The sequence below is a fragment of the Pan paniscus genome, chromosome 8 (genome assembly GCF_029289425.2).
Source record: "Pan paniscus chromosome 8, NHGRI_mPanPan1-v2.0_pri, whole genome shotgun sequence".
NCBI lineage: Eukaryota > Metazoa > Chordata > Mammalia > Primates > Hominidae > Pan > Pan paniscus.
This window is the reverse complement of record NC_073257.2, coordinates 87250949-87264400: the sequence shown is the minus strand read 5'-3', so window position 1 is coordinate 87264400 and position 13452 is coordinate 87250949. Positions and strand designations below refer to the sequence as shown.

Sequence of the window (13452 nt, the reverse complement as noted above, 5' to 3'; positions counted from 1 at the left end):
AGGTTGCAGTGAGCCGAGATCATGCCACTTCACTCTAGCCTGGGCAAAAGGGCGAAACTCCATCCCCCACCCCCCAAAAAAAGTCCTCTGCTTAGTGCTCCAGCATTTTATCGAACCCTATTCCTTCCCAGATGGGGAAACTGAGGCCTGGAATACAAGGTCATGCCATGAGTTAGGAGCAACCCTGAGGCTGAAAGCCATTTCTCCCAAACAGCAGAACAGCTCTTTCTCTGCAACACTCAACTTTGGGAAAGCACCATTTGGTACCTAGATGTCTGCCCCAAAGTACTTTTTCTCTTCTTTATTTTTTTTCTTTCTGAGACAGAGTCTCAGTGCTACCCAAGCTGGAGTGCAGTGGCGCGATCTCTGCTCCTCCACCTCCTGGGTTCAACCTCTGCCTCTGGGCTTCAAGCAATTTTCAGCCTCCCAAGTAGCTGGGACTACAGGCATCCGCCACCATACCCGGCTAATTTTTGTATTTTAGCAGAGACAGGGTTTCACCATGTTGGCGAGGCTGGTCTCGAACTCCTAACCTCAAGTGATCTGTCTGCCTCGGCCTCCCAAAGTGCTGGGATTATAGGCATGAGCCACCGCACCCGGCCCCCAAAGTACTTTTAACTAGAAAAGAAATATATCTTCAAATACTCAGGATACAGCATAGGAGCCCAGGGAGGCTGGTGTCCCGGCTTTGTGTCCATCCTAGAAGACAGCTGTGTCCCTCACTGTGTGACCCTGGGCAAGCCAGTGTCCCTTTCTGGACTTCAGTTTCCTCATCTATGTGACAGGAATGACAAGATTACAGCTCACATGACTTTTTAGTATCCAACACACTTTGACATTCTTTTGCTATTTATCCATTCATTCACCAGCTATTTACTGAGTATCCACTACGTGCCTGGCACTGAGCTAAATACTGGGAATCCAGACTTTAAGAAGCAGGGTCCCTGCCCTCTTGGAACTGGTGGAAAGACAGCCAAATTGCGAATAGTATAGTGAGAGCTACTCATAAGAGTGGGCCAGTGTGGAGGGCTCTGGGAGCACACGGCGGGGGTGCTGAGCCCAGAGGATCGGGAAGGTGGGGGGACTTCCCTCTACAAAGGTATCCATGGGTAATATGCAAAAAAGATGAGCTGCTTTGTGATTCAAGCAATACTTTGAGCAATCAAGAAAGCCTGTGGAGGAAGCCGTATCTCAGCCAAAACCTGGTGGATGAGTAGTGGAAGTTAGTCAGACCGAGACCAGGGGAAACAATTTGCAGGTATTTGGAATAGCATGTGGTAAGGCTGGAGGTCAGAAACCATGGCAGCCTCAAGGAACTGCAAGTTCCTCCATGTTTCTCGAGCTGAAGGTGGGGGAGGGACAATCTGAGATGAGGCGACAGGGGCCAGCTCTTGAAGTGTTAAAAAGGTTTGGAGGCCAGGAGCGGTGTCTCACGCCTGTAATCCCAACTCTTTGGGAGGCCAAGGTGGGAGAATCACTTAAGTTCAGGAGTTCAAGACCAGCCTGGGCAACATAGTGAGACTTTGTCTCTACTAAAAAAAAAAAAAAAAAAAAAAAAAAGAAAGAAAAGAAAAAAGAAATTCGGACCCTATCCCAAGGGTAGGCAGAACAGGTGTTGATCTACCCATTTTACCGATCAGGAAACTGAGGTCCATAAAGGCTGAGTGACTTGCTCAGGATCACAGAGTGCACCCAAGGCAGGGTCAGGAAAGGAACTTGGGTCCCCATCCCAGCCCGTGGGTGGGCCGGTGTGTGGGACAGGGTTTTTCACCAGGATGTCTTCCTCAGCCAAGGTCCTGGTGCACTGTGTGGTGGGCGTGAGCCGCTCTGCCACGCTGGTCCTGGCCTACCTCATGCTGCACCAGCGGCTGTCCCTGCGCCAGGCGGTGATCACCGTGAGGCAGCACCGATGGGTCTTCCCCAACCGAGGCTTCCTGCACCAGCTCTGCAGGCTGGACCAGCAACTGCGGGGTGCCGGCCAGAGCTGAGGGGCCAGGTGAGGCCTCAGGGCGCAAAGCTGGATGTGGTTGGCCGGAAGAGGCCAGGTGAGGGCCTAGGCTGCAGACATAGGATTGGATTCTTCCAGGATTGGTTGGCAGGGCTGTGTGTGGCTGGAAGTGAGGATTAAAGGGGGCCTGGCCCTCTCCCCAGACTGCTGGGTTCCCTTAACCTACCCAGGGTCTCACCCAAGGGCCTGGCCTAGGCAATTCTCCTGTAGGACCCCCAACCCATATCCCCCACCCCACCTGGATCCTTCAGACCCCAAAGAGAAGAGAAGGACTAGGATGCGAGGGTGTAGAAAGCATAAAATGTAAGAGGGGAGACTTTCCTACCTGGTCTTGGGGCCAACCTGCCCTGCCTCAGCTGAAAGCCTGTGGGGGCTTCCCTAAATCTCACTGAGGCATCTGCACAGCCAGCCTGGACCCTCCTGAACCTCCACATCCCCTTCCCCCTAGGTCTGGACCCCAGGTACAGTGCCACAGAGAAAACCTTCCAGGCTTAGCTAATTCTCATCAGTGAGCTAAGGCCAGGCCTCCATGGTGGCTCCCCACCCAGCAGGGCCTGCCTCCACCTCTGCTTCCCCTACAACTCCTTCCCTGTCTCGCTTCAAGCCTGTCTTTGGCTGTCCCTACCACCCCATGCCACAGACGGGCTGCCATTTGGGGGTGGGTGACTGGCCTGGGCATGCTTGGGAGCTGGAACAGCAGCAGCTTTTTCCTCCCAGAAACCTCCCAGGGCAGGGCCTGACTCTCTCCCTGCCTCCCGCCCCTAAGAGCAGTTCCTGTCTCTGAAGGCATAGCCAGCCCAAGCAGAAGGGAGGCCCTTCAGCAGCATCGACCCCTTCCCCCGTGCTGGCTGGAGGATACGCATCTTGAGGAGCAGGATTAGGGAAGGATCAGGGGCTAAGTTTAGAGTTTGGGGGTGACTGTGATAAGAAACTTTGGGTTATAGCTGGGCTTGAGATTGGCCTGTAGCCAAGCTGTGGCATGGAGCTCTGTGGGTAGAAGGTCTGAAGGGGGCATGTTTCCCATGGAATGGCAAATTCCCTGCCTGCTCTCTCTCCTCCAGACAGGACCCAGGAACCTGGCAGAGCATCAGATCTCGGACCATGCCCAGTCACCCTTCTCCCTCAGCCTGGGGCCTTAGGCTCCCTGACCTCTGACCTCAGCATCTTTCCCATCAGGCAGCTGACTTTGGGGAAGTTGGATAGGCAGGGGTACAGCATTGCACAATTCATGGAGGTGTCATCCACCAAACTGTGCAACTGGAGGCCCCAGGAGTTATGCAGTGTGCAGCCTGTGCAGCCATACAGAGCAGCTCTGGGTCCAGGTACTCTGAAAGATAAGGGGCCCATGGGGAGAGGTCATCTCTGTCCCCAAGCCATGGATACCAAATCTACCTCCTCATCTCTCCCAGCAGCTGCACTCACTTGACCTTATGCACAGGGCTCAAGGCAGAAGCAGGTTTAGGTGACAGCTCTTATCCCTGCCCCAACAAGTCCCAGCCAGCCTGGGCCTTGGTTCACCTGCCTGTAACACAGAGCTCATCTCTCTTCCAGAGCTGGTCCTTACTCCCTGCCACGGGGCTCTGCCACTTTGCCACCCTGGCACTGATCCTGCTGGTGCTGCTGGAGGCTCTGGCCCAGGCGGACACACAGAAGATGGTGGAAGCCCAGCGTGGGGTCGGCCCTAGAGCCTGCTACTCCATCTGGCTCCTCCTGGCGCCTACACCCCCTCTCAGCCACTGTCTTCAGTCTCCACAGGTGGGAGTGGGCTCCCCTCTCAGCCAAGCCCTCAGGCTTCTTGGCCAGGGACCCCAAGTTCCCTGGGAAAGTGGGGAGGGGAGGAGAGAGGAAGGGGGTTCCAGGTATTTGTGATAGCTGTTGGCCACAGCTGTCTCCAGCAGCTCCCCTCAGGGCTCAGAGAGCCCCAGGAGGGGCTGAGCCTTAGCTCCCTGGAGCTCAGACCTCAGAGACCCAGTGCAGGTATGGCTGCAGGCATGGGTGTGCCCTGTTCCCACCATCTGGGAGTGCAAGCGGGGAGTAGTATCAAGGTATGCGTGTATGACAAAGGTCTGTGGATGACAGAGAAGATTTCTAGTAGGCCCAATTGAAGGTCCTAGCTGACCACAGTTAGCTTGGGGAGAGACCTTAAAGACCATCTCTCTGGCCTCAGGGGACAGTGGGGCCTGGGTGTCCCTGCCTTTTGGGTTGGGGGAGGAGCTTGGCAGAGGGTGGGAGTGGCCCTGGACACACTGCTTCTGCCTGCAGCCCAGGGCTGTCTGAAGACCTGCTCTACACCTGTGTCTGTGTGTGGGCCTGTGCCGCTTCCCTCAGCCTGAGTCTTCTAGGTCTTTATCCTGGACCTGTCCCATCGGCCTTGGCCCCTAACTGAGGGCCCCGAACCTGGGTCCTGCTGTTGGCAATGCCACCAGTTTACATGTGATTTTTGGCTAGCCTCTTCACTGTCCTCCTCCACAGAACATCCTTCCAACTTGAACTTCCTGCCCTTCTTCTATAATACCCTTGAAGGCCAAGGGAGAGGGTCTCACTCCAGTTGCTTAGGCTGGAGTGCAATGGCATGGTCAAGGATTAGGGCTCACTGCAGCCTTGACTTCCTGGGCTCAGGTGATTCTCCCACCTCAGCTTCCCGAGTAGAAGGGACTGTAAGCGTGTGCCACCACAACCAGCTAATTTTTTTTTTGGAGACGGAGTTTCGTTCTTGTTGCCAAGGCTGGAGTGCAATGGCGTGATCTCAGCTCACTGCAACCCCCACCTCCCGGGTTCAAATGATTCTCCTGCCTCAGGCTCCCGAGTAGCTGGGATTACAGGCATGCGCCACCACGCCCAGCTAATTTTGTATTTTTAGTAGAGGCAGGTTTTCTCCATGTTAGTCAGGCTAGTCTCGAACTCCCGACCTCAGGTGATCCGCCCACCTCGGCCTCCCAAAGTGCTAGGATTACAGGCATGAGCCACCGCGACCAGCCCAACTCGCTAATTTTTTGTCTTTTTAGTAGAGACAGGGTCTGGCTATATTGCCTAGACTGGTCTTGAACCCCTGGGCTCAAGCAATCCTCCCACCTCAGCCTCCCAAAGTGTCAGGATTATAGGCATTAGCCACTGCATCCGGCCAAGGGACCTTTTAAAATGGTTTATTTGATCTTCCTTCTCCCACTATCTCTTTTTTTCTTTTTTTTTTTTTTCTTTTTTTCTTTTTGAGACGGAGTCTCGCCCTGTCGCCCAGGCTGGAGTGCAGTGGCGCGATCTCGGCTCACTGCAAGCTCTGTCTCCCGGGTTCACGCCATTCTCCTGCCTCAGCCTCCTGAGTAGCTGGGACTACAGGCACCCACCACCACGCCCGGCTAGCCTGTTAGCCAGGATGGTCTCGATCTCCTGACCTCATGACCCGCCCTCCTCGGTCTCCCAAAGTGCTGGGATTATAGGCTTCAGCCACCGCGCCCGGCCCTTTCTCCCACTATCAACATACATGTACACAATATGCCACAGTCAGACCTGGGCTGAGCTGCCTTGATTCTTAGCAGTGCTGGGACAGAGGCCTGGGCCTGGAGGGAAAGGTGCCTGACTGTGCTTGGCACTGGCCATGCCATGGAACCAGTGGACAAGTTGGGAGTGGCAGGGGAGGCTGGAAGAGGGGAGTAGACAGCATGCTTTATAATTAAACTCAAATCAAAAAATAGAAACAGCATCAAGTGTGCGGAGACAGGCGGCTGAAAGCCGGCAGCACAAACTGCCCGTCAGAGAAGTGCACAGCCTGGGCCAGATACTCCCACAGGTGGGTGAGTGCTCCTAATTTGGCGGGGGTAGGATGTGGTCCCTGAGCATGCTGGGTAATGAGGGCCAGGACACTTGTGCCTGTGTGGGGAGGGGTGGGGTTTGGGTTGGGTAGAGAACCGACTGGGTCAGAGATGAAGGTGCAGACAAGGTATAGTAGAGTCAGAGAGACCTAGGTTTGAATCCTGACTCCCACATCAATTGGCTATGTGACTCTGGGTATGTTGCTTAACCTCTCTGAGTCTCGGTTTCCTCATCTGTAAAATGGGGATGATAATATTACCTGCTCCATAAAGGCACTGTGAGGATTCAGTGAGAAAATGTAAGCGCCTAGCTCTGTCTGGCACATAGTACATCCTTGATGAGTGCTAAATATAACAATTATTGCTGGACAGAGAAAGAAATATCAAGAAATACAGAGATAGAGAAGAAATCTCACTGTCCCGTAGGGAAGTTACCCTCCACATAGGATATGGCTGGGGCTGGAAAGGGTAAGAGTAATTATAGTAGTGATAATAATAGTAAGACGTGCCATTTATTGGGCATCTACCATGAGACAGACCCTGTGGGAGGTGCTTTACATTAATTATTACATGGAATTCTCACAGCAGCCCCACTGAAGAAACTGGCTCAGTGAAGACAAGACCACATAGCTGCAAGTACCAGACCTGAGATTTCTACCCAGGTCTGCCCTCCCCAAGACCCTCAGGCTGAGCACAGAGACCCACAGCTGTTCCCCACTGGCAGCCACACGCCACCCTTCTGCAGGCCTTCTCCCCACACTCCTCACTGGTCCTGCCCTGAGATCTCCAGCCCCACATGGCCTGTGGCCACACTTCTGTCTGGCCTCCCTGGAGTGGAGTCAGAAAGGATGGGCAGGAAGAAAGTCCAGGGGACTATCTGAAACTGCAGCTGAGAGGTGGATGGCAAACAGCTGCCCCCTGCCCCAAGGAAGCCTGTGCCTCTGCCCGATGTCGTGGGCACACAGAGCAGCGTCATGGGAGGCTGCAAAGGCACATGAGCTTCCTGGGGGAGGATGGGAGACAGAGGCAAACAGGGGAGTGACCCAGGGAGGAGAGATGCAAACACAGAAAACAAGTGCATGGACTTGCAAACAGCAGCAGCACAGGAGCAGCCAGGAAAAGCCCTGCCTACAGAGGCAGCTGCTCTGCTGAGCGGGGGAGGCAGGAAGGGGGCGAGGAGGAGCACGGGATCAGGGAGAGAAGGAAGACTGCAGGGAGTGGGAGGGGAGCTCGGCCGGGCCCTGGCCCTGCTGGACGTTGGGCCTGTGTTTCACCCAGCTGGGGACAAGGAGACATGGAATGTAGTGTCAGGCAGGGCCCTCCGAAGACCAAGTCTCAGGTGTCAGAAACCGGCGGAGCTGCCACAACCACTGACTTCCCCTCCTTGGGAGGGCCTGGGGCTTAAAGGATGAATCCCTGGGTGGGTGGCCGGGCCTGACTCTGACTGATGGGATGGGCTGGGTCCCAGTGGGTTAGAGTGGACAGGTGGGGCAACACCCTGAGCATCGGGAGCAAGGCATTAGGTGGAGCCTGACCAGGCATAGCGCTAAGTCCAGGGGAGAGCCCCGTTCTTCAGACCTGGGCCTAGGTCCCCTCGGAGGCAGAGGCATGCACTGTGGCCTACCAGCCCCCAAATCCTTGACCCCTCTGGAGCCTCCTGGGGGTGGAGCCTGGCTGCCTGCTCCCTGGCAAGGCTGGGCTGTGACACACCTATTGGCCACCAGGGGGCAGCCTCACCCCATGCCAAGCTCCGCAGGCCTGAGCCCAGAGCCTGTCCCACTTCCCAAAGCCCCATCTCCTGCCTGGGGTGGTGCAGCCCCACCTGATGGCTCCAGACCAGTGTGGCTGTTGGACTCCTCTGGGGCCTGGGGGCTTCCCCAACTCCACCACACTACACTGCCCTCTGCCCTGCAGTGACCGCATATCCAGACACTCCTCTCTCATTCTCGGGTCAGACCCCCAGAGCATCCTGAAAATTAAGTCCAGGATCCCTAGCATGGGAAGATAAACTGTGGTCCAGATGGGAGCAAAGACTTGCTCGTGGCCACAGAATGAGTTATGGCAGAGTCCTGGGGGAGCCAGGCTCTCCTCCCTGCCTCAGAAGTTCTCTTCCCACCTCTTCAGGTAGCCTCCCATCTTCATGGAGGGTTATGGAACCAACGGTCTTCAATCCCAAAGAGATACCAAGCAGAGAGGAGGCCTGGGGGTTTAGACGGACCGGAGGGCCCACTGCAGTCCACAAGGCCTCAGTCGGCTCTCAGGCCCCACCCCCCATGGGCGCCCCAGCCAGCACCTGGAATTCTAGCCGCTTCACAGTGTTTGTGTTCTGGGCAGAACCTGCCCAGCCCTGTTCCTCTCAGGCAGAGTCCTGCCCCTGCACCCACTCCCCCATTCCCGGCCCCAGGCCATGCCCCAGGTAGGTGGCAGGCCACTCAGCCGCCTGGAGAGGTCACAGTGGGGGATGAGGAGGACAGCTTGGTCTTCACTTCCGCCTTGCCCGACAGCCTCCCACTGGGTGAGCCTGGCCAAGCCGGCAGCCTCCTGGGTGCCTGTTTCTTTTTCTGGTCCTGGCACTGCCTACCAAAGGGAAAAGATGTTCTTCCCAGTATGCACCTTCCCTAGTCACTGGTCCAGGGGATCAGGGGCAGTTAGCAAAGACAGGACTCCCTCTCCAACACGGCACCAGGCCCATATTCTGGTGCCGCTGAAAATCCAGCTCCGCAGGGTCCCTGACTCCTTCAGCCAGCAGATGCCTGAAACAAGCTACCCGACCCGGGTGGGGCCTGACATCCAGTGCTGGCCTGAGTCGTGGGGGTAAGGAGGAAAACCCAGGGCCTATAGGCAGGTGTGTGGCTCAGCAGTACCAGGCTCCCTTGAGGAAGCAGATGGGTTAGTGACCACTCTCTGGAGGCCCCAAAGATGGTAACTGAAAGGCTTGGGGATGGACTAAAACCCCAGCCTTGCTACTCATGAGCCGTATGGCTTTGGGCATCACTTTTAAAACATTCTGAGCTTCAGCTTCCTTCTGGGTAAAATAGGAACAGACATCCCACGAGTGAGACATCAGGCTTTTTGTTGTTGAGATGGACTCTTGCTCTGTTGCCCAGGCTGGAGTGCAGTGGTGTGACCTCAGCTCACTGCAACCTCTGCCTCACAGGTTCAAGAGGTTCTCCTGCCTCAGCCTCCCTAGTAGCTGGGACTACAGGAGTGGACCACCACACCTGGCTAATTTTTGTATTTTTGGTAGAGACAGGATTTTGCCTCATTGGCCAGGCTGGTCTCGAACTCCTGACCTCAGTTGATCTGCCTGCCTCAGCCTCCCAAAGTGCTGGGATTACAGGTGTGAGCCACCGTGCCTAGCCAGAGGCATCAGGCTTATAAGAGGCATTAGCTCATTCCATGTGGAGATGCTAACAAATACCAGTTCGCAGTCCTGGCCTCTTACCTGGAGATAGGCTCTGATCTCCAAGCCCCTGAAAGTGGGAGGGGACGGGGGTCTGAGGATGAGTACTGGAAGTAGCAGGTGAGGGGGCTTGAGATGAGCTGCTTAGGTTGGTGGGGGCTTCCTGGGTGCCCTGAGAGCCACAGCCATCTGGGGCTTTCATCCCTACAAAGTCCAAGCTGATTTAGGGATGAGATCTGCACTGACTAGTGCCACAAACAGGGAACTCCAAGGGCCCCTTGGCCAAAGCTTCATACATCTGCAGCTCAGCAGAGGGCAGGAGAGAGGTCTGCCCAGCTCCATAGCAGTGACAAAGGCTTGATTCCCTTGTTCCCTGGGGAAGGGTTCTAGGCCTCAGCCCCAGCTGAGCTTGTTAATACCTCATGTGAAATAGATGAAGCCCTTCCTGCAGCATCCCCGTGGCACCTAGGCACTGCACCATGGGCTTCCCCATCAGCTGGATCCACCCTCTGGGAGCCTGCCTCCAGCCACTGCGGTGTCCACTGTGTTCCAGGATGGACTCACTGCAGAAGCAGGACCTCCGGAGGCCCAAGATCCACGGGGCAGTCCGGGCATCTCCCTACCAGCCGCCCACATTGGCTTCGCTGCAGCGCTTGCTGTGGGTCCGTCAGGCTGCCACACTGAACCATATCGATGAGGTCTGGCCCAGCCTCTTCCTGGGAGATGCGTGAGTAAGACCCACGTTAGGAGTGGGGGTGGCGGAAGGGTGTGAGGTTCACACGGGAATGGGGGCATGAGCCTCTCTCAGAGCCCTCTAGGGCAGAGGTGGCACCCTTGCCTCCCACCGTCTCTTTCCCTATGTTTCTTTCCTTTTATATTATTACTGCTTTTAACTGTGGAACTAGAATGCACATAAGAAAAGTGCACAGGGCCGGGTGCGGTGGCTCACGCCTGTAATCCCAGCAATTTGGGAGGCCAAGACAGGTGGATCACTTGAGGTCAGAAGTTCGAGACCAGCCTGGCCAACATGGTGAAACCTCATCTCTACTAAAAATACAAAAAATTAGCCAGGTGTGGTGGTGGACGCCTGCAATCACAGCTACTCAGGAGGCTGAGGCAGGAGAATCACTTGAATCCAGGAGGCAGAGGTTGCAGTGAGCCGAGATCGTGCCACTGCACTCCAGCCTGGACAATAAGAGCGAAACTCTGTCTCAAAAAAAGAAAAAAAAAAAGGAAAAAGGAAATATGCACAGAGCACGTATGAACAGCTTCATCACCCAGTGAAGAAAAAGGATATTACTTGTCTCCCAGAAGCCCCTACTGAATCCTTCTCATTATAACTTTTCTATTCTCTGTGGTTAATCACTATCTGTTGAATTAATTATTTTCTGTAAAGTTTTACCATCTATATATCTAAACAGTGTAGTTAGTTTCACCTGTTGTTTAAAATGATATGAGTGGAATCATGTTGTGTCTGTTTTGTGCCTGGGATCATTTGCTCAAATTTGTGAGTCACCCACATTGTTATGTGTACCTGAAGTTCATTCATGTTTTCACTGCTGGAGTCATCATATGATTATGCCACAGTTTATCCATTTTACTGAATATGGACATTTGAATTGTTTCCACTTTTTGACTATTATGAACAGTGATCCTAGTAATATTTCATTTTAAAATTTTTATTTATTTATTTAGAGACAAGGTCTCTCTCTGTTGCCTAGGCTGGAATGCAGGGATTATCATCATTCACTGCAACCTCAAATTCCTAGGCTCAGCAATTCTCCCACCTCAGCCTCTCAAGTAGCTGGGAATACAGGTTTGCACAACCACACCTAGCTAATTTTTCTTTTTTTTTTTGAGGCGGGGTCTCACTGTGCCACCCAGGCTGGAGTATAGTAGTGCAATCTCCACTCACTGCAGCCTCAACCTCCCAGGCTCAGGTGATTCTTCCACCTCAGCCTCCCAAGTAGCTGGGACTACTGGCATATGCCACCATGCCTGGCTAATTTTTGCATTGTTTGTAGAGATAAGGTTTTGCCATGTTGCCCAGGCTGGTCTCGAACTCCTGAGCTCAATGAATTCTCCCGCCTTGGTCTCCCAAAGTGTTGGGATTATAGGCATAAGCCACAGTGCCTGGCCTGAAAAGGAGTCTATTTTTTGTTGTTGTTGTTGTTGTTGTTTTGAGATGGAGTCTAGCTCTGTTGCCCAGGCTAGAGTGCAGTGGCATAATCTTGGCTCACTGCAACCTCCACCTCCTGGGTTTAAGTGATTCTCCTGATTCAGTCTTCTGAGTAGCTGGGACTACAGGTGCCCACCACCATGCCTGGCTAATTTTTGTATTTTTAGTAGAGATGGGGTGTCACCATGTTGGCCAGGCTGGTCTCAAACTCCTGACCTCAAGTGATCTGCCCACCTCGGTCTCCCAAAGTGCTGGGATTATAGGCATGAGCCACTGCACCCAGCCCGAAAAGGAGTCTTAAACTCCAACAGGAGGAGCCCCTTCACCCTGGGCCAATTTGCAGGCTCTTGTCTCTACCCTTGGTGGGTGGTGGGCGGGGGTGTTTGCAAACTTCAACCCAGCCAGAGCTGCCACAGTGAGATCTACCTCCACTCTCCTAACCCCTTGTGCCCTCTCCTCCAGGTACGCAGCCCGGGACAAGAGCAAGATGATCCAGCTGGGAATCACCCACGTTGTGAATGCCGCTGCGGGCAAGTTCCAGGTGGACACAGGTGCCAAATTCTACCGTGGAATGTCCCTGGAGTACTATGGCATCGAGGCGGATGACAACCCCTTCTTCGACCTCAGTGTCTACTTTCTGCCTGTTGCTCGATACATCCGAGTTGCCCTCAGTGTTCCCCAAGGTGCACTTCTGGGTCAGGCATGGTGGAGGGTGGAGGGTGTGCTTTAGGACTCTCCATTATTCCAGTAGCACTGGTGGGTGGGAGTCCAGAGAGACAAACCCTTTCAGTAACCCTCCCACTCCATAGGGAAAATAGCTACTACCATTCAGTGAGTGTCCCCTTCAGGGACACCCTGGAGGCTAGCAATTGCAGACATAACTAAGATGCAGTGTGGTCATCAGCATCACCACATCCCTCCATAAGAGGCCAGGCACTGGACAGAAGGTATAGGACCCAGTGAAGCTCTTGAGCAGGTTCCTCTAAGATGAGGCCTTGGCATAGAGCTGCAGGGGCAGGTGAGAGGGCAGAACTCGGGGGAAAGGGAGGTAGGTGGACACCCCCTATAATCTGATGCAAACCCAGTGACCTCAGGAATTCAGTAAACCCCCTTCCCCTGGCCCAGAGTTGCAAAGGATGCCTGAGGAAGCACCTGGACCGGAAGAAGGAAATCCCGGCTGCTAACCTAAACCCTGCCTCTAACTTGCTATGTGACTTTGAGCCAGCCTCCTCTCTTTGGGCTTCAGTTGCCCCATTTGACAGAGTAGACAGTGGCAGTATTCCAGGATACTGTAGAGGATGGCCATGGGTGTCTCTTCTTCCCAAAGGGGTGGGTGGTTCAAGGGCAGGTAGCTGATGCTAAGTTGGTTCTCCCTACAGGCCGCGTGCTGGTACACTGTGCCATGGGGGTAAGCCGCTCTGCCACACTTGTCCTGGCCTTCCTCATGATCTATGAGAACATGACGCTGGTAGAGGCCATCCAGACGGTGCAGGCCCACCGCAATATCTGCCCTAACTCAGGCTTCCTCCGGCAGCTCCAGGTTCTGGACAACCGACTGGGGCGGGAGACGGGGCGGTTCTGATCTGGCAGGCAGCCAGGATCCCTGACCCTTGGCCCAACCCCACCAGCCTGGCCCTGGGAACAGCAGGCTCTGCTGTTTCTAGTGACCCTGAGATGTAAACAGCAAGTGGGGGCTGAGGCAGAGGCAGGGATAGCTGGGTGGTGACCTCTTAGCGGGTGGATTTCCCTGACCCAATTCAGAGATTCTTTATGCAAAAGTGAGTTCAGTCCATCTCTATAATAAAATATTCATCGTCATAAAGACAGGTGATCTTTTGGTGGTCTGTGGGGCAATGACTTACTCTCGGGATGGTCACAAGGTTCCAGATGGCTTGCCAACTCTGATTCAGTGGGATGGCAGCCTCGGGGAGGAGTACAGGTGGGGATAATTCGTGATATCTGCCTTGGGTGCAGGAGGAAGGTTTGGGGGTACAAGTGTGAGGATTAGATAACCTCATCCTCATCTTGTCCTCCTCATACCCTCACCCAATAGTTA

The 13452-nt window shown here is 54.3% G+C and overlaps 2 protein-coding genes across 4 annotated transcripts in view; one reads left to right on the top strand and one right to left on the bottom strand.

Annotated features, from left to right (window-relative positions):
* Positions 1-8067, bottom strand: part of SAMD8 (sterile alpha motif domain containing 8) — an 82225-nt gene extending 74158 nt beyond the window's left edge. Inside the window, exon 1 of the mRNA XM_063607774.1 lies at positions 7931-8067. The gene's annotated coding sequence lies outside the window, so the exon portion shown is untranslated. The remainder of the gene's footprint in view (positions 1-7930) is intronic.
* DUSP13B (dual specificity phosphatase 13B) lies at positions 833-13220 on the top strand. 3 transcript variants are annotated; one of them, XM_008965562.5, is made up of 6 exons: positions 833-1996; positions 3560-3763; positions 5698-5792; positions 9771-9944; positions 11859-12079; positions 12776-13215. In XM_008965562.5, exons 1-6 carry the CDS (start codon positions 1910-1912, stop codon positions 12976-12978), a joined length of 984 nt encoding a protein of 327 aa, XP_008963810.5. In that variant the 5' UTR covers positions 833-1909; the 3' UTR covers positions 12979-13215. The 3 variants fall into 3 exon arrangements, with proteins under 3 accessions (XP_008963810.5, XP_008963814.4, XP_054949010.1); XM_008965566.4 differs by lacking the exons at positions 833-1996; positions 3560-3763; positions 5698-5792 and adding an exon at positions 8082-8230 and having other exon boundaries at positions 12776-13220; XM_055093035.1 differs by lacking the exons at positions 833-1996; positions 3560-3763; positions 5698-5792 and adding an exon at positions 8133-8628 and having other exon boundaries at positions 12776-13220.
* Positions 13221-13452: the final 232 nt, after the last annotated feature.